General features: G+C 37.1%; 1 protein-coding gene across 1 annotated transcript in view; it reads right to left on the bottom strand.

Annotated features, from left to right (window-relative positions):
• Positions 1 to 19416, bottom strand: part of glra4a (glycine receptor, alpha 4a) — a 56224-nt gene extending 36808 nt beyond the window's left edge. The window contains exon 1 of the mRNA XM_028009845.1: positions 19349 to 19416. Within this exon, the coding sequence (XP_027865646.1) occupies positions 19349 to 19416 (68 nt within the window). The remainder of the gene's footprint in view (positions 1 to 19348) is intronic.
• Positions 19417 to 19651: the final 235 nt, after the last annotated feature.

Here is a 19651-nt window from a genome sequence, read left to right as displayed (position 1 = left end):
ACAGTCTCTATTGCCCCAGAAACAAAGAGGAATTTTGCTTTAATGGAGGGATTAACACAAAAGTGAGGAGAGAGGATAAATTAAAGGTAGCTTGAGAATGTTTTTTTATTTTGGTACTATACAGTTTCCCAGGTAAGAGCGTATTTTTTCCTATTGTATTTCATTTTTATGTGTCAATGCAAAACATCAATTGATGTCTGTGACTCATCTTATTATTAAAAGATTACCCAGTCTCTGCAAATCTTCCTGCATGATTTTTAACCAAAGTTAAGTAGCACCACCAATAATCTTTACTTCCCATGTGTTTCAGAGCAAAATTAAGGAGATAAAACATTACTGCAGCTCCCATCTGAGAATCTTAACTTTCCTTTTATCCACAACATGTGTACAATTAGATTTAACTGACTATTTGGAGACAAAATTAAATTTGGGGGGAAAATGAAGGTGAAATTCAAGAGTTTGAGTAGTGTGACCCTGACTTTGGAGTAACATTTTGAGCAGGTCTTGTTACTCAAATACAATTTTTTTCTGAAATCCAATTTTTTTTTACATTGTTGTTCATACTACTAATAAAGTCCAACTGCAATCAGACTTCTGTTTGAATGGTTTTACAGCACCTAAAAATAAATAATGGATGTGGCTATCTAAGGACCGATTTTAAAGTTGAGCAATGGAAACAGACAGTATTGTCAAAAGATCATAAGACGAAAGGAAGCTAATAAAAAAGAAAACACCCACATTTATTTAGTGTATTAAAATCAAAATGAATAAAACACAGATGATGTTGAAAATAGCAAGACTTTCACTACCATATTATGAAGCAGATTATGCTGGTGATGACGCAGTTAAAGTGGAAGTGCTGATGTCTGTCAACATTAGGTTAACATGTGAAGAAGGGCAGAGAGAGAGAGGGGAAATGTATGCATTAAATGGCTTGGGGTCGGGAATCAAAGTCTGGATAGTTTCATCGGAGACAATACCCTCTTCATCTGGTGCCCCAGAGTTTTATTTGTAAACCTCTGGGGTTTATAAATGTATCATTTCTGGTTGCGACATGATCAACTATGGAAAAGTTCAAAGGTTATAAGAAATAATTTAATAAGACACTGTGTGCATTAGGGGTATGCTGTAATAAATAATACTCAGCCAACATTGCGTTCTGATATTCTTTGAGAGCAGATCCCATTTTTCTTGCTCAAATGATGAGCAGTGTGCTAAAAATGAGAGAATACCAAATGCCTAAACACTTCACCAGAATTACTCCACAAGACTTCTGCGGGAATTATTTTAAGAAACCACACTCGGTGAAAGCTGGGTTATTAAAAAAAAAATCCTTCATTTCAACATGGAGCATCCTTAGGGATTAGCAACAGCACTTCTCCCAAGTTCACACTGATGTGTTCTCCTTCAGCAAACTTTTTCAAAACTTAAGCATATTATAGTTTAATACTGCTTCACCAGTCAAGGACAACAAGTCATCCCGCTAATGTGGGGAGAAAAGAGTGTGCCAGTGATGCAGAGGTCAGAGCGGGGATTTGTGGAAATACATGATCTGCAATGTTTTACCCTTGAAGCAGCTTGGCACGCTATAGAAAGAGTCAAATATTCACCACTTATACAAAAGAGTCCCAGATAAGGCCCACCTGCAGGATGTCCAACTAGCAATCAGCAGAGCACTCATGAAATGTCTCAAAGCTTTATGCTTTCTTTCTATACACTTCTGTGAAGTGTGAGATTTAAGGTGAATGTAAAATGTAATTCTTTGTGTAGAGAGGACTTACACATTTTGACCGCCCTCCTTTGACGCCACTGAAGGAGGAGAAACCCTCTCGACCAACATGTTATCGGACAAACACAGCTATAATCCCCCTTCAACACCACTCCCAGCCCCCTTTTACCACCCGATGCATTCTGCTTCGCTGCTCAGCCGTGACTTCGGCTGAGGTAAAATACAGGATGTGGAACAATTTGTTGTCTAGGATTTTATTTTCTGACAGGAGCAAGTCCTCTGTTTCCTCTGTGCGAGTGAGCAGAATGTTGAAAAGTGGCAAGTTTGAGCAGATCACGGTTTTTACATGAGCCACAGAGGCTTTTTTTTATAGCTCTCACTATGTTTACTAGACTGCAATTCCTGTCATAATTTAATATCCAAAGCATATACAAAATAAACCTTTTTTACCAAAGAGCTAAGACATTTTTACAAATATACAGTATTTATCTGTATTTGCTTTTTCTTGAGGCAGAGCAAATGAGGCATAACTCTGTCGTTATACAGTGTGTCTGCAAATAAAGTTAAAAAAAAACCATTCCCTCCCCTCTCCCTCCCCCTCACCCAACAGTCTTCTTGTGGCTTTGATGTCAAGCAGTGATGTCACTCATCCTGTCTGTGACATCACAGGCGACTGTCTTTGTATTCATTTGCAGTTTAAGGTTTGAAAGAGAAAGGAACAATGGAAGAAAAGAATTTATTGTTGACCAAAAACCAGAGTTTGGAGAAGAGATTCAGGAAGCTGCAAGAAGAACAGGCGCAGCTTCAGAAGACAGTAGAGAAACTGAGGAAAAAACTTGAACAGCTTAATTTAAATAATGCAAACAACTTCCAAGCTGAAAATAATGTTCTTGATAACGCCAATGAGTTTTACAAGGAGCAGATTAGATTACTTAATTTGGAGGCATGTAGCTCACCATCCACTGAATCTTCAAAGTTTTTAAGGAAACCGAGATCCACTTCCTTCTTCTCATTTTTCCCTTTATTTTTTTGACCAGTGTATAATTTGGATTTATAACAAAACCATAATAGTAAACTAAACCTAACTTGAGCTAGTCTGATAATACATTTTCCTGACATTCAAAGCTGCTATGTTAATCCCCTTTTTCTCTTTCAATTTAGCTTTTACCACACAGTAGTTGATTCACAAAGGAAAATGTGTAACACTTTATTTACCATATCAGCATAAGACTGACATGACACTGTCATTAACATGACATGACATCTGTCATGAACATGAAGGAGTCTTTATAAATGTTTACAACTGTTGTCATGAAGTGTCATTCGGTAAATAATGACACTTTTAATGCAAATTTTAATAGAACTTTGCATTAAAAGGGTCCTTGTCGACCAAATAATGCAAAGTTTACACTTCGAATGGACATTTAATACAACATATAGTGCAAATAAAACGTTACCAGAAAATCTTTTTCTGGTGTAAACGAAGGGTGTTTAAACGAAGGGTGTTATGCAAAAATCAACTTTTTTGAGCTTTATATTATGTTGTAATGTTATTTCTTCATCAAAAACAAACTTGGAAGTGTTGGGCTTAAACAATTAATTAAATTAATTGTGATGAATTGATTGCTGAAGTAGTCATCAACCAATTTAGTTAAAGATTAATCATTTGTTGAAACAATATACTCAGAGAATTAAGCAAAAACTATACAAAATAATATATATATTTAGCATTTAATACCATGGAAAATGACTAATATCTATTAAATACATATTATGTATGTAGAGGCGTCAGATTTAGCAAACTAATAGATTTTACTTGGTGTTTGATAAACAGCAGGAATAGTTGAGCTTTAAAGTAATTTAAAGTTGCTAATTTGTTACATAAGTTTAAAATTGAGGAGGAAACTGCTACGTTTCTGTCACCTCTTGCCTCCAGCATTTGGCAAATAAACCACAGAGATAGAAAATGACTTACTGATCATTGAACAGTCATTCATTGGCTCAGTTGATGGTGTTTTTATCCAGTTAGAGCAGACCGCCTGTTGACTACATGTCATATTTCTTCTCATCCAACTGTGTATTGGCTTTCAGAAAGAAAATTTTTCCTGCCTTCTGAAAGTGAAGTTTCATCAACATGGGCCCTTTGGGGAGAAATAATGACAAGATGGAGAGTTTCATAATAGTTCCCCACTTCTGGCTTCTAATTGTAGGTTGTGAACCTCAGAGCTAAAGTGCTGCTCTAGTCAATAAGTGGCCATTTTAATCTGCAAATGCCAGAGAACAGGAGTGGAGAGGTCAACTTAATTGCATTACCTTTCCACTGTGTCACGTATTTTGTATCCTGGATACCGAGGAGGCTTACCAAGTGATACATTGTTTTGGTTTTACACAAAGTCGTTCTTCTGCATAAATGCGTCATACATAATCATCACATGAACTGCCTACCCCTGGCTTTCTATATATTTTTTTCTCTTTTAATATATTTTTGGGGTTTGCACAACTTGCAAAAAATTAATCATGAGAAATGTAGTCTGCACAGTTTAATTAAAATAATCCACATCACAGCAGTGGTAGCACAAATAGAATAGAAATATCCTTTATTGTCCCTTAGTGGGAAAATTTAGGTGCACCAACAGCAAAACGAAAAGCAAATGAAAGCGTGCAGATTTACACAAGGTAAAACATTCAAACAGAAAATTAGAAGAGAATGTACAGTAAAGGAAAGTTTACAAGATATTATAAAACACTATAGATTAAAAAATAGCATATTCAGATTCAAAGAAATGTGTGTTGAGGAGAATAATTTAGAAAATTTGCAAAATGTGATTGTATTTAGAAACTCTAAACATTTAAGCCATGCACAGCTCTGTTCCTCCTTCATTCATTGAAACACTCCTATATTTTGAGCAGGAGTAAAAAGTTCAATTATATTCAAAAACAAGCAGAAACAATAAATGGCCTGTACTTTGACAGTGCTTTATTCCAGACTCCACAGTGCTTTGCACTACTTTCAATTACCTATTCAAGCACACAGTAACCCAGTGACGGTAGTAAACTACTACAAAGTAGCCACAGCTACCCTGACCACCATAAATTCAGGCAGCAAAGTTAGCTTTTATGCTTTAATACCTTCTGTCAAGAAAGTTAAATAGTATTGGGATCATTTTAAGGTAAAGAAATGATTCTCTATAACTTAACTACCAAATTGTTATACTATTTGTAAATAAGGGTAAGAAATTCTGGCTAATGTTGCTTATGTTAGTACTTGGCATTTATTTGAACTTTTCCTGGCAAAGACTGGATGCATTGTTGCGAAAAGGTCTGAGCACGACTCTACCGTCAAAGACACAAAGAGGAAACAATTTTACAACATTTTCTAAAACAACTTTATCCAATGTGAAAGACAAATTTCCTTCTTGTAGCTTCATTTATTCTCCGTGACTGGAAAAAGCTGAGCCTCATGGGAAAAAGAGACCAACATCCACGACCAAAAATAATGTGAAATGGGCTAAATAAAGTGAGACAAGGCCAATTCAAAGTATTAAGGCAGCTTTTGTCTGCTGGATGCATAGAAATTAAATGTATCCAGTTCCTTGTTTCTTTTTATCTCTTTATTTTATCATGACAGAAGGGATCCTAATCCTTCTCGTCATACTAACCATCTTGGTCTAATTTCTCATTAGTGCTGGGGAGGTAGCAGATCTAATGTGGGGTTTATCAGAGCTCTTTAACTCTAATTGAGATCTGAGATTAAACCAAAACAATGAAGTTTAATCCTCCCAAAGGAGAACTGTAAAATTCAGTGATATTCTTAAACTGATTCAGGCAAAAATAAATTATTTTCAACATTAGAGTTATATATTTTAATCATTTAACTTGGGTATTTGTCAGTATCTTTGCACTAATTTTCCATTTTGTGCTGCTTACTGTTTTAATGTGTGTCGATGTGATCTCCAAGCAAAAGCACGTCATGCACAATGCAGCACGTCAGAGCTTTCAGTTATGATGGCAGCAGCTTGTTTTTATTAAAATAACACTGTGGAAAGAACATATACAGACAATACGATGCATTTTTTCCAACTAGGAATTTAGTTGGAAAAAACTAAATCCAACTGTGTGTAAGAAAATATAAATCTAAGCTAATATTTAGAAAATCAAAGGATGAGAAAAAACTCCCTTCAGGTAACTGAATCAGAAACTATGGACTGACAAACAGTATTAAATATGATCACCTGATCAGTGATTATCTTTGATCACTGATCAGGTGCAGGTGCAGTAATTACAGCAACTTAGGAACAGGTGTGTAGGAGGTTGCAGAGAGCAGAATGAAGAGAAGAAAAAAAATCACATAAATGCAGAACATGTGATAAGTAAAAAAAAAACCTGAAATTAAAACACACAGACCATAATGTGAAGGCAGTTAGTTGAGAGGATTTAGTATGTATGTGTGTGAGAGTGTTAAAGTATGTATATTATATAGTTATTTTTAAGGTTAGAAGATACATAGGATAAAATCAATTTTCCGTCCAATTGACGGCGGTAAGCAGCAAACGACAAAAAGCAGGACAAGAATGTTTCATAAGTACTGTGAAACTGTTGTTACGCTATTTGTTGTCTTCCAGTGCACATTAGACTAAAAGGGAATTTTGTGAAACATCAACTCCTGACATGTCTTGGAAGCAAGTGTGATGCTTTTCTGATTAGTGTGTTGTAGGATTAATGGTGTGAAATTCACAGTGTTCTGCTGCATCAGGATTGGGAACATCACTTTTGCAAATGTTAGAGGAAGACAATATTGGAGAATCATTTTTTTCCTATGATGTTTATTCTTTGTAGGTCGTTGAAGGAAAAGAGAATCAGTGTGATGGAAGTACCAGAAAATTTTAGCAAAACTGGGTGATGGATTAGGTGCTTAGTGACTACTTCACCCTTTTCAAGGAATATGGGTCTAAAATACCTAAAAGGAAAAACCTGAGCTGGATTATTTTACACTTAATTGAGAGAAATCAGTTTGAGATGTTCAAATTGCTTTTTGGGTATTTGTTCCTCACTTTGATGAGACCCAACTTGAAACAGCAAGAGAAATCAAATCTTTACTAAAATATTGCACACTGCCTTCAGCTTATTTAAAATGCAGTTTTCAGCATTTTTATTGATTAATTTATCCTATTTGTGATTTGTAAAATTGTTCCGTCCATTTGTGAAAAAATTGGGATTCTTAGTTTTCTGTAAAATATTTGTAATATTTTGTCTTGTCAAATCATGAGCTGGTGTATTATTTAATCCTTGGATATGAGTAAATCAAGTCAATTTGCTGGTATTTGACACTTGAGAAGATTATTTTTTCAATGTTCTTTGTGTTTTTGGATACTAATATAATCTAAGTCAGCTGCTGTGTGTTAAGATCAACTGTAGGTCCACAAAAAAGTCTGTTCATGTACGAAAAACAAAGAAAAATCATATTTGGCAGAAAACAATCACTCACGGTTCTTAGCCTGAGATGTCAGCCTAACACCAAGCCCCATCAGCAACCTGTCATCTCCACTACAAATCCAATCACTAATATAATGAAGCAAAGGGCCGATCTGTGTCAGGCGCTTTGATCATTAAGATTGTTCTTAGAGTAAATAGGTCTGGTTACAGCTTCCTTTTTACTAAATCCTATTTGCTACAAAACCAAGAATGGAGGTTAGTTTAAATGAAAGATGCAATGACTTATTTTGAGCACTACAAATTCTTACAATGCCAAATTTAAGGACTTTTGATGAATATAAAAAGACTTTCCTAAAGGAATGAGCAGACGGCATGATAAGGTTAACTGTTTTTTAAGAAAGTGGAGACAATTAGATCTTGCACATATCCTCAGTGGATTTTAAAGCTAAGAAGCAGAAACAGACCAAGTTGTTCTTTATCTTTTGATGAATCTTCTTCGTGTCTCTCATCGTCATAGTTCATTGATAAGTACACCAGGGCTGCTCGTAGCTGTGCAGGCTGTGGAGAGCAAACCGTCTGTTCGACTCCCCTCGTCCTACTTGGCTCATTTTTTAGTCATTAACTCACGTAAACATCCCATCTGCTCCTCTTCTACACTTTCCTTGTTCACGCAATCCTTGCTGTGTATCAACAGAGTGTGTGGGGAGTTTCCTGCATTTTGGTAAAAAATGTCTGAGCGCAACTCAAGGAGAAATCACTGAGTGGTATTCCTGTTTTCTCTGACAAAAACAAAATAGACATTGTGTTTAAAGCTTCAGTTGTTTTAGATATGCAAATGTTTGCACGTTGAAATTAAATGTATTTTTTTAAAAATACAAGCCAGTGGCATGTTTTTTTCCCCCCCTTTTTTACACAACTCTGAATAGTATGAGAGTTCAAAACGAATATTCTGCAAAGCGGCTCTTTTCCATATTTATTTGCCTCTAGATATCACGTTAGAGAGCAAATGCTACTACACCAGCTGGGACAACCATCTAAATTTAATTAAACCCATTCCAAAAAGATTGTGTCTCGTAACTGGATGTTTATACATTTCCTGAATTGTGTTTACTTCCTTCCAGTATGTTTTCTGTGAGAAACTGTGTTTTTCTCTGCGGCTTAACAGGTGTTTCAGAGGCTCTTCACAGGAATGTACAGCTATGGGCTATGCTGTGTATAGATTTAACATTTCAGGCACATACTCCATTCTTAATTTACGAACAGCCTTATTTTGATGTGCCGAGTCCAGAAGGAATTTAAGTTTCAGCAAGCAAGCAATATTTTGCTCATTAAAACTGGATAAAATAAAAATGTTTTTCTCTCACAACACAAAAGCTTCATTATAAATGGAGGAAGGAAGAAATCTTCAATCTCTAAGTGAAAGCTGCTGGCAAAATGATTTTCTGGTTCTTTCGCAAGAGATGCACTGATTTCTGATCTCCAGTTTTTGTGAAGCTTTGACCTGCTGTTATTGTCAATATTGTAGCTGATTCATATTTTTCTTTGAGATCTTTAACATACGATATGGGATGGAAAAAACTTACTATCAGAGTGAAGTAGGGTTGGAATTTATTGTATATCGTCAAAATATAAGCACTATTAAAATCAAGCTTATTTCAGCTGTTTTAAATCAAGACAATCTAAAAGTTGTTTTTATCTGTAATGTGATATTTTATTATTTTTCTACTGTGAACAAAGCTATTCCCAACTTGATTTTCTTTGAATGACTGTAGGCTCTAAATAAGAGAGGTACCTATTTCAAACCAGAAGGCTATTATTCTAGCAGGCTAGGAAGCGGCACAGAAAAACATATTCTATGCAGTCCAAAAAATGAGAAATATTATGTGTCTGAAATTCAGATAAACTCTAAAAAGAACAAGTCCTTTGCTCGTTTAGCCCATTTGTGTTACTGATGTTCTCTAAAGATCGCTGCAATATAACTCGAGCAATTCCGTCCGAGGCCGTATTTCATGAAAATATGATGACGTTGGGTTTATAATCAGTGGAGAAGCATTTAAAACATTTACAGTTAAGAGGAAAAGCCTCCCCCAGGACAAGGTTTCTCTGAAGGAAGCATCAGGCTCAGGAGTTCCCAGCTCAATGAGATGATAAACCCATTTCAGATGTGAAACGTGATCTCTCGCTGGCTAGAGGCAAGGACAGCCTGCCTGTTGAGATTATCTGTCTCTCGTTCCAAGGCAAACCACTGCTTCACTCTGCAATTCACCAATGAAGAGATACATATCTGATAACAAGCGTGGAAGCATTTCCATAATTTGTCCTTCATCTGTTGTGAAGTTCACATACTTATGAAATGAGTAAAAAGGAAAGTTTTAGACCAGTACTATTTTTTATTAAGCATCCCACACTGCAGCAGGATGTGCAATTTGAGCAATTTCATTTTAAGTTAAGGTGCAACGTTTCAAATGTAAAGAATTGTAGACCATTCAAGTGCTGGCAGCCATTTATTAGTGCAGGACATCGCTACCTAAAAAGTTAAACTGTGCTAACCCTAAAGCACTAATCACAAATATTTTAGCTAATGCTAAATCACTAAAGTATAAATTATATCTGTCCTTGAAAGACTACAAACCTCAATTACTAATTTTGACAATTTACGGGATCTATGATGTCCTTACGTTTACACTTATATCATTTTCACTGCTGTCCATGGGGTCAGGGGAAAAAGGTGACGTGAAGAAACAGAACATTAGTCTGTTAGTCATTAAACAGTCTTCACCCTCTTCAAATTAAGAATCCTTAACAGTCGACAACAAAAACTTCAACTTTATATATTTAAACAATAAAGTAAAATCCATCTAAGAAGTCCATATTTAGCTTCAACATTAAAGCAGAAAACTGAAGGGTTAAGGTCAAAACTGATAGATATTTGGAACCATATTTTTTAAAAAAGGGAAAACTAATGACGCTGCCGCCACCTGTTTGGTGTTCTTTGGTGATGCTCAGTGTTGTTTCTGTGTATTGAATAAAGAGTCATTCAGCCATGGCAATGTGATTGCTGTCACATGTAGTCAAGAACCAGCCCTTGTAGGAAATTTCTGCAGCTCCTTCAGTGTTGCTTCCAGCCTCTGGGAAACCAGTTTCTGCCCCATCTTTTAAATAATTTTGAAGAAATGCCCAAGCTCTGTAAGGTCACATTTTCTTCATTTATTGATAACTGTCACCTTGAGGCATTGTATACAAAGACAGCTGCATTATACACAACGTATAAGCGTTATATAAAAATACACTATTGGTACAATCATATTTTCATGGCTGAAAGCCACTTTATTTAATGTTGAGAGGGGAAAAAGCAGAGGTGGGGACTCGAGTCAGACTCGAGTCGTTAAAATCACGACTTGAGACTTGACTTGAAAAAATGCTCAAAGACTCGGACTTGACTTTGACTTTAATGCCATTGACTTGGGACTTGACTCGACTTGAAGCTGTTTACTTGAAAAGACTTGATATTTTTTACTCAAAGTCTTAAAATTTAAAACACATTATTTATAAAGTGGCGTCATTAATTAATTTCACTCATTCCGTATCAATATGCGCAGACCGTCACTATGGTTTTCCTCTCTCCTTATGTATGTTTGTGTACGTAACTGCAGCACAACCAATCAAATTAACAGGATTTGGACGTTTAAAAAAACGCGGCAAAGCTACAGAGCTCAGGGAACGAAATACGAAATAACCGCTCGAATATGCTTCCGCGAGTAATTTCTTTTGGCTACGTAGGTTATGAACTTTCGACTAAAAAACGAACTGCAACTTGTAAAACATGCAAGAAGAGAATATCGGATGGAGATGCCACGACGTCCAACTTTGTCCGGCATTTGAAGCTTCACAAAGATCGGTAGGTGGCGCTTTTCTTTTGCTGTAAGATAGTTGACTTTAGCTAACTTCGTGTTAGCATGTGTACTCCGGGTTAAATTGGTGATTATTTACCATAAATCCGGTCCTTCAAATGCCTCCACAAATAATGTGCACCGTGTTAGCTCAGGAAGCCGGTGGATAGTGAGCGGGGCTCCGGAACAGAAAGCAGATTCTGGACCTGAACACAGGGAACAGAGTCTCTCTGTCCCATCATGATGATGAGCCGGGTCTAGTACAGTGATGGGAATTTCGGCTCCTTTTCGAGATGCGGCTCTAATGGCTCTTCTTACTGTGGAGAGCCGGCTCTTTCGGCTCCACATATATATTTTTGACATTATTAATTAATTAATAGCTTAAACCTAATTTTATAATATTTTGTTTAATTATTGACATTGTTAAGCACTTATGATGAGTAAAAATGCCACATAATAATGTAACAATGCCTTATAAATAAACCTTTTATTATAACCAATTAAATTATCACAAAATAGCACCACTTCCACAAAAATAACTTAAAATAAATTTAACAGTTAAATATACATACAAACACCCACCACAATACGAAAAAGTATCAAAGCAGCTTCATAACAGCAAAAGGTGCCACAATACAAATATCAAATAATATTCAGTGTTATGTGTGATTGGTCAGATGTGTGGAGCACACGCTTGACATGAGGGCAGTGGACCGACCGAGGGAAAAAAACTCTCCGCTCTAGCACTGGCAGAAGAGCAAAACGCGCAAGGAGAGGGAGAAGGGGGGGAGAGACAGCGAGGCACCGCAGGACAAAAAAAAAAAAACGATGTGGGGAAAAAACGATCAGCTCTGGCACTTGCAGAGCACAAGCACAACAACAGGGAGGCGGAGAGACAGCGATATACTGTAGAAAAAAACCCGACTCCCAAATAGGATCCTAAAACGGCTCCCATTGTGGAGCCGGTTCCAATCGTTCACTTCAAAGAGCCGGCTCTTAGAGCCGGATCGTTAGCGACCGACACATCACTAGTCTAGTATCATCTAAGGATGGTTGGTGTATTTGAAGACATCTACGTTGGGAAATTATATTGACAATATATTGTTTTGACAGGTCAGAGAAAAGAGGAAAAAACTGCTGTTATGGTTCTTTGTATTGTGTTGTGGAAATGTCAGCATTTTCGTCTTTTTTTTATTGAGTATCAAGTTTAACAGAACTGCGCAATAAAGTGGTCCAATTTAAAAATGTTTTTTATACTTTGTGTTCAGCTACACATGTTCTATCATTTGAGATAAATACATATTTTAAAACGAACAAATGGTTTATTATTTGAATTTTATGTATAATTGCAAATTATAACAAAAAAAAATAAAATAAAAACGACTCGAAATGACTTGAAATTACAGGTTCCTGACTTGAGACTTGACTCGACTTTTGCCTGTCTTTACTTGAGACTTGAGGACAGAGACTTGAGACTTACTTGAGACTTGCAACACAGTGACTTGGTCACACCTCTGGGAAAAAGTAACTATACCAGGAAATTACAGATTATTTAACATGTTAACACTGTTCTGCTTTAAAAGAATTCAAAAAATATTCTTAAAGTGCCTCAATTTTTTTGATTCAAGCTTAGATTCTCATCCAACAAATCAACCGAGTGGCTGAAAAAACTAAGGAAGTCAGACAGATTCAGCTTTTCCCTTTCAGCTGGCACTGAATTTAAACTGACATGAAGTGCAAGGTGCAACGCTGTCTCTTTGAACACACACACACAGATTGATGCATGCAGTCTGCATTCGCAAACCTCTCAGACTGCATACTTTAACTTTGATGCGACCTGTAATATTCATTTCTTTGTCCCCGTTTCCTCCTGTTGACAGGCAACCAACACTTCTATGTCCTTCCAGTCTGCGAGCTCTGCTTTGTACAATCAGAAACGGCAGAGAGCTTCTTATTTTGGGTCTCTTCTTCCGCCTCCAGTTGCTCACATTGTCTCCGTTTCCCAGCCTGTGCCACATTTCTCCATCTCCAAGCCCCATTCTAACCGCTGCCTGCAGCTAAACATGCCAAACTCTCAGCTTTCTCTTCACATAGATCTCGGCACGGTTCTTTCTCAATGTTTTCCCGTTCCCCACCTCCATCTGATTCTGCCTCTTTTACACCTGCCCTCGTTCCTTAATCTTTCCCCTTTTCCTGCTTGCCTCCCTGTGGCTCCCTCCCCCCCTCATGTAGTGAGCAGGAAGGCCAGCAGGAGAGCATATAATTTCTCAGAGGAGGTGCTGTCAGTTGACTGCCTCTCCAGGCTGAGAGCTGCTCTCCTCGCCCCTGGGTTCACAGAGTCACGGCTCTGTTCCGCTCCAGGATTATGCAGATCTTAATTCCCTTCCGTTCACACCTGAGGGTGGCAGGGCATGAAATAAGGAAAGTGTTCAGTGTGAACAAAAAAGTTTTTTGGCACTGAGTGGGGAAAAGAAAGAAGCTAAGGAAGTTTGGAAAGCAGGAAAGGAGAATAGGCTAAGACAAGTGAAAATTAATGATGAGCAGAAAATCAAGATATATTTCTGCTTCTGGACCGAGAAATACTGAACACACCTTGACTGATGCATTCCCTTGTTGCCTCCAGAAGCAAAGTCACACTGACCCCAACCTGTAAGCAAGGTTTGCAGCTGTATAACAAAATTAAATTCAAACACAACAGGTTGATAAATGCACCAGTTGCACAAATATAGAGAAAAACCTAAATGGCCAAAGTTCAACTCTTATTTGCAGGATTTTCTGACAAAAAGAAGTACTGCTAATCATATTAGTTTGTCCAAAAGAAAGTAAAGCACTTTGCTGCAATGAGATAGTCACCTGACAAAAAAAACCTCTTCAACTAGTTTAGCTAGAAGGAGGTATTGATCTTAAGCTATTCCTGAAGCCCTGTCTCTAGCTGTTGCCTTATAAATCTCTTCACAATCTTCCAAATGCCACAGACATCACTAATGTTTGTCCACCTTTTAAACCATACACATTTTCCTTCCACCAAGCCTTCAATTATTATACTTGAATGCAGCTCTCTTTGACTAGCAAATTTTTGTGCTAAAACATCCTAGTGGACTGTATTATTACCGACCCGCAATAAACACAAAACCACAAAGGCCCCATCATTGGTTTGTTTTCAAATGCATTTTTGCAAATTTATCCACAGATCCTGTGTAGAAGAGTGCTGTGCAACATCCTCACTATATTATTTGCATAACATTGTGCTGATCAATGTCTTACTTAGTTTATTCAGTGGTTTTCCAATGTGTACATGAGCTGCTGTCTTTTGTACATCACTTACCCAATCTTGAACTGTAGTGTTCGTGGAAATATTACCAACGAATCGACAAAATTTTTTTAAAATATTCGGACATGTTGACTGCTTCTCCACTAATCTTGCAAAATATATCAACCTTAACAAAAACTCGTATTGTTTTTTGTAATTATTGCAACAATGATCTGAAAATATCCAAAGATACAGCAAGTTACTGTAAAGCTTTACTCAAAAGAAACTCTCAAATCAGACGTGCAGTACACTCCCAGCTTTCTACAGCTGGTCTCAAAGTCCCATTCATCAAAGCCCTAACAATCATCATCATCAGAATCATTACTGTCAGGCATGTCGCTGCCCTCTTCAGAAGCTGTAACTACACTGCTCAAAAAAATAAAGGGAACACTTAAACAACACAATATAACTCCAAGTAAATCAAACTTCTGTGAAATCAAACTGTCCACTTAGGAAGCAACACTGATTGACAATCAATTTCACCTGCTGATGTGCAAATGGAATAGACAACAGGTGGAAATTATTGGCAATTAGCAAGACACACTCAATAAAGGAGTGGTTCTGCAGTTGGGACCACAGACCACTTTTCAGTACCTATGCTGTCTGGCTGATGTTTTGGTCAGTTTTGAATGTTGGTGGTGCTTTCACACTCGTGGTAGCATGAGACAAACTCCACAACCCACACAAGTGGCTCAGGTAGTGCAGCTCATCCAGGATGGCACATCAATGCGAGCTGTGGCAAGAAGGTTTGCTGTGTCTGTCAGCGTAGTGTCCAGAGGCTGGAGGCACTACTTTTTGAGACTGGGAACTACTTCACGGGTCCAGACTAACACGCAGTGTTGTATAAAGTACTGAAATCTCAGAGTCAAGTAAAAGTATAGGTACCTCTCCAAAATATGACTTTCGTAAAAGTCCAAGTCACTGACTGAAATGTTACTTGAGTTAAAGTCTTAAAGTATCTGAAACTTCTTGTACTTAAGTATGGAAATTGCTGTAAAAATGGATGTACTCAAGTAATGTAATGAAAAGTATAAGTAAAACAAGAAAAATGCAGTTTGAATGACATTTTTTATATTTTGGTAAACTTGTCAAATACACTTAAAATAATGTACACAACCAAGTGCAGGCAAAATTAAACCTGCTAATAGATATACCTGCAGGCATCATTTAGTTAAGAAAATTAGGTGCTTTCCCTATACCACAAGGTTAACTTAACCTGCTTTACAACTGATTATTATTCGTTAAATTCAGTCTAAATTACTATCGCTATGGCTTCCGTCCCCCCTTGAACAGAGGAGTCTAGGTAGCCTGCTACAGTCAACATTAGGCCTAAGCTAAATACGCCACGTGTGGAACTGAAACAATGCCAAACAAAGTTCATTTATACAGGTAACGTTATGCTCAAGATTTCTCAATAGTGCCTAGTGACCAAGCTATAGTTACTGACACAGGAGGATTATAAGCATTTCATAAGACGTTACCTCGATGTGTTTCTTCAAGTTGGACGGGGAGTTTTTGTAAGATAGAATTTCCACATCTTTGGGCAGGAATAACATAAACTGCATGCGGTACGACGAATCTTTAACACCCAAGAAAGAGTATATTGTGTTTAAATAAGGCCATGGGCTCTCATCACCAGCTGGTGGAACCACTCCTGGAGCCACCAGCAGTCGTTGTGGTCTGCGTCTCCTCCTCCATGTGACTGCTGCTGATTGCGACACTTGTTTTGTGTTTAATGGGAGAAGAGAAACAGGTGTATCCTATTGGTGGTGGTGAACAAGCCCAGGCAAGTAGGCTACCGACTTTGTTGCAGTCAATCAGTAGGTGGGGTCAAAACACTTGCGTTTCTCTCTCTCGCTTTTTTGTAACGAGTAACTAAACCACACATTGAAAATGTATCGGAGTAAAAGTACGCAATTAAGTTCGGAAATATAGTGAAGTGAAAGTCATCAAAAATGTTCATACTCGAGGAAAGTATGAAGAACTCCAAACTATACTTAAGTAAAGTAGTGAAGTGTTTTTACTTCGTTACTATACAACACTGCTAACACGAAAGGTTAGTTCCAAAGTTCCTCTTCAGAAATTAAAAAATCCAGGGTGGCACCCAATATCTCAACGTTCCTGACTGGTACATTTGGATAAAAGTATGTCCAACTCTCTGCAATATTGTTGGCGTCTCTTCTGGGTTTTTCTTTTCAATCTGGGGGACCTCCTTGGACTTTTCTGCCACCCTGGATTGTATTTTTTCAGTCTTTAATTTCAATGCCACAATTTCTTTCTTAAGGTCTTTGTTTTCTATTTGACGCCAGTTCAGTTCTTTAGATTTTTGTTTTAATAAATCCTCAAAATCCTTTTTCAATTTAGTCTCTGTCTGTTTTAATTGTACATTTGCCTTTACAATGGCATCATGTTTCCATCTAAGCTTGTAAATGGTCTCTCTTTCTTTGTCCAGCTCCGAATTAAGTGATCTAATAATCTGCTCCTTGTAAAACTCATTGGCGTTATCAAGAACATTATTTTCAGCTTGGAAGTTGTTTGCATTATTTGAATTAAGCTGTTCAAGTTTTTTCCTCAGTTTCTCTACTGTCTTCTGAAGCTGCGCCTGTTCTTCTTGCAGCTTCCTGAATCTCTTCTCCAAACTCTGGTTTTTGGTCAACAATAAATTCTTTTCTTCCATTGTTCCTTTCTCTTTCAAACCTTAAACTGCAAATGAATTTCTCTGTGGAATCTGAGAATACAAAGACAGTCGCCTGTGATGTCACAGACAGGATGAGTGACATCACTGCTTGACATCAAAGCCACAAGAAGTCTGTTGGGTGAGGGGGAGGGAGAGGGGAGGGAATGTTTTTTTTAAAACTTTATTTGCAGACACACTGTATAACGACAGAGTTATGCCTAATTTGCTCTGCCTCAAGAAAATGCAAATACAGATAAATACAGTATAACAGCAACTGTAATTTATTGTATTCATAAAATTCTCCCATCTACCATGCTTAAAGCACAATGTACAGAAGTTACTGTAATGCCCACTAAAGAGATTCAAATCTGAGGCACGAGAGAAAATTCTGCTCAGTGATTCAGAAATGTCCTGCCTGAGACACTCTCATGTCTCCCAGTTTGGCAGGCGTAGCTAAAATGTTTTTATTAGTAGGTTTTCATGAACACTGGTACATCCAACTTCTATGCACCACAAATATGGAACAAACTTCTAGAAAACTGCAAAACAACTGAAACACAGAATACCTTTAAATCAAGGCTAAAACCCCACTTGTTTAGAGTTGCTTTCGAGCCATAATCACTAGAATATTGATCAATATATTTGATGTGTATTGATGATTTTTATGATGACATCGACAAAAAGGACATGTAGGTTTCTTAACTGCTGACTGTAAGATGTTTTTATGACTTATTTTTATGATGTAATGCACTTTGAACTACCTTGGTGCTGAAATGTGCTGTGCAATTAAACTTGATTTATTGATAAATGGTATGGCCATCAATTTTCAAATTGAATTCATTAAATAAATTGTCTTTATTATTTAAATTATTGAGCCACAATTATCGCCACAAGTTAAATTTAAATTTGGGTTTGAAGTTCATTTCAGTTTGAAGTTCAATTTGGGGTTTCAGATCTTGTACCCCAGTATGACTTTCTGTCTTGCAAAGCTCTTTATGCATCGGGTCTGTGCGTGTTTTGGTAATTGGATGTTCTCATGAGAAACAAGAAAAAAAGTGGTAGTGTGATTTCTGTTTTAAAAAGTGAAAATATTAAATTGAAATACAAGATATCTTTACTTTTTTAAAAAGTCAAAGGCAGGTAAGAATGAAAGAAACATGAAAAGACTGGATTTCTTTTCATGTTTCAAATCGATAACGCATAAGACAGGCATAGAAAAAAAATGATTTTTATATTTCTAAGCAGCCACCTGATTCTGCAACCATTATACATTGAGACTGTAGGAGGCACTGTTTCTTCTGTGCACCCTAAAGGTGTCAAACCACTTTTCTTTTTTTTTTACCACAAAAAAAGTGCATAAAGGCAAAATTATCCCATTGTTTTTACCACCTTATTCTCACCCCAAGTCCATCACATGGATCACAATCATACACTCCTAATGGTAATATTGGACAGAGTTACTGTAACATTATATTAACATCATAACTGTGCAAGGAAGCCAGAGTACCCGAAGAGAACCCATGCATGCACAGGGAGAAAATCTATGCAGAAAGACCACATGCAGGCTCGGATTCAAACCCATGACTTTCTTGCTGCAAAGCAGCAACAGCGCAGTACAGCCCTGAACAAGAGCATAGTAACAGCTACATAAAAATAAATAAACATTTTTGAAGAGTTAGATGCGTCTTTTTAATTCAAGGGATATCATACCGATCAGTACTTTTTTTTTTTTTTTTTTTTTTTTTTATTGCCGATCAGTACTTACCGCCACCCATATATGGGCAGTGACGTCACCCATTATTGAAAAAAATCATATTTGCATTTTTAAACAAAATCAGCACTTTTTTTATTTTATTTTATTCTTTCGGAAGAGAAAATCTAATTACCAAGACAAGGATTTGCGGCTTAGAAGGGAAGTAATTGTTTTCCCAGTGAGCATATTGCTCAACCATAATAAGTAATATTATATCTAAAGTTTCTCTAAGCGACTACGCTTCCTTAAGTCACTGAAGAGGTGTATTTTCGGAGCTGTGTGATTTCTGCGTGGGTAAAAACCTGGAAGAAAAAAAAATGCTCAACATGGTTCCAGGTTATCAAAATATTAAACATAAATTCAGTTTTTCCTCTTGGTATCTTATTGAATCCATATATGATTTCTGAGAGAAATTAACTGGACTGTTTATAAGTAATACTTTTTTTTAATAGCGCACAGTTAATGTCCAATTTCGAAAAGGTTTGTGCCAATCAAATTCCCCAAAAAATAAAAAGGAAGAAAACTCGCATCGCTTAAAAATGTTAAATCTTCTTACCTGATGAAGCCTCCTTGGAAGACGCAAAAAGACAAGACATACAAAATCCGAATGACTTGTGGGAGCATCCTCTAACTCAGAATCTCTCCCTGTCCCCGCTGAATAACTTGGAAAAATAAGAAATTTAAAAAAATAAAATAAAAATCAGCAAATCCACAGAGCCACCTGTGAGACCCGTCTAAAGGAAGAAGGCATCGTCTCTCAGCTGGATCCAGACTCGTCTTTGGGGAAACTTCTCCCCCTTCCAACCAGACCAGGGGGTCTTCCACGCATCCACGCAGCGGGAGCTCTGCTTCTGGCGGC

Source organism: Xiphophorus couchianus, chromosome 23 (assembly GCF_001444195.1).
Source record: "Xiphophorus couchianus chromosome 23, X_couchianus-1.0, whole genome shotgun sequence".
NCBI classification, from domain to species: Eukaryota; Metazoa; Chordata; class Actinopteri; order Cyprinodontiformes; family Poeciliidae; genus Xiphophorus; species Xiphophorus couchianus.
This window is presented reverse-complemented; position numbering and strand designations above follow the sequence as displayed.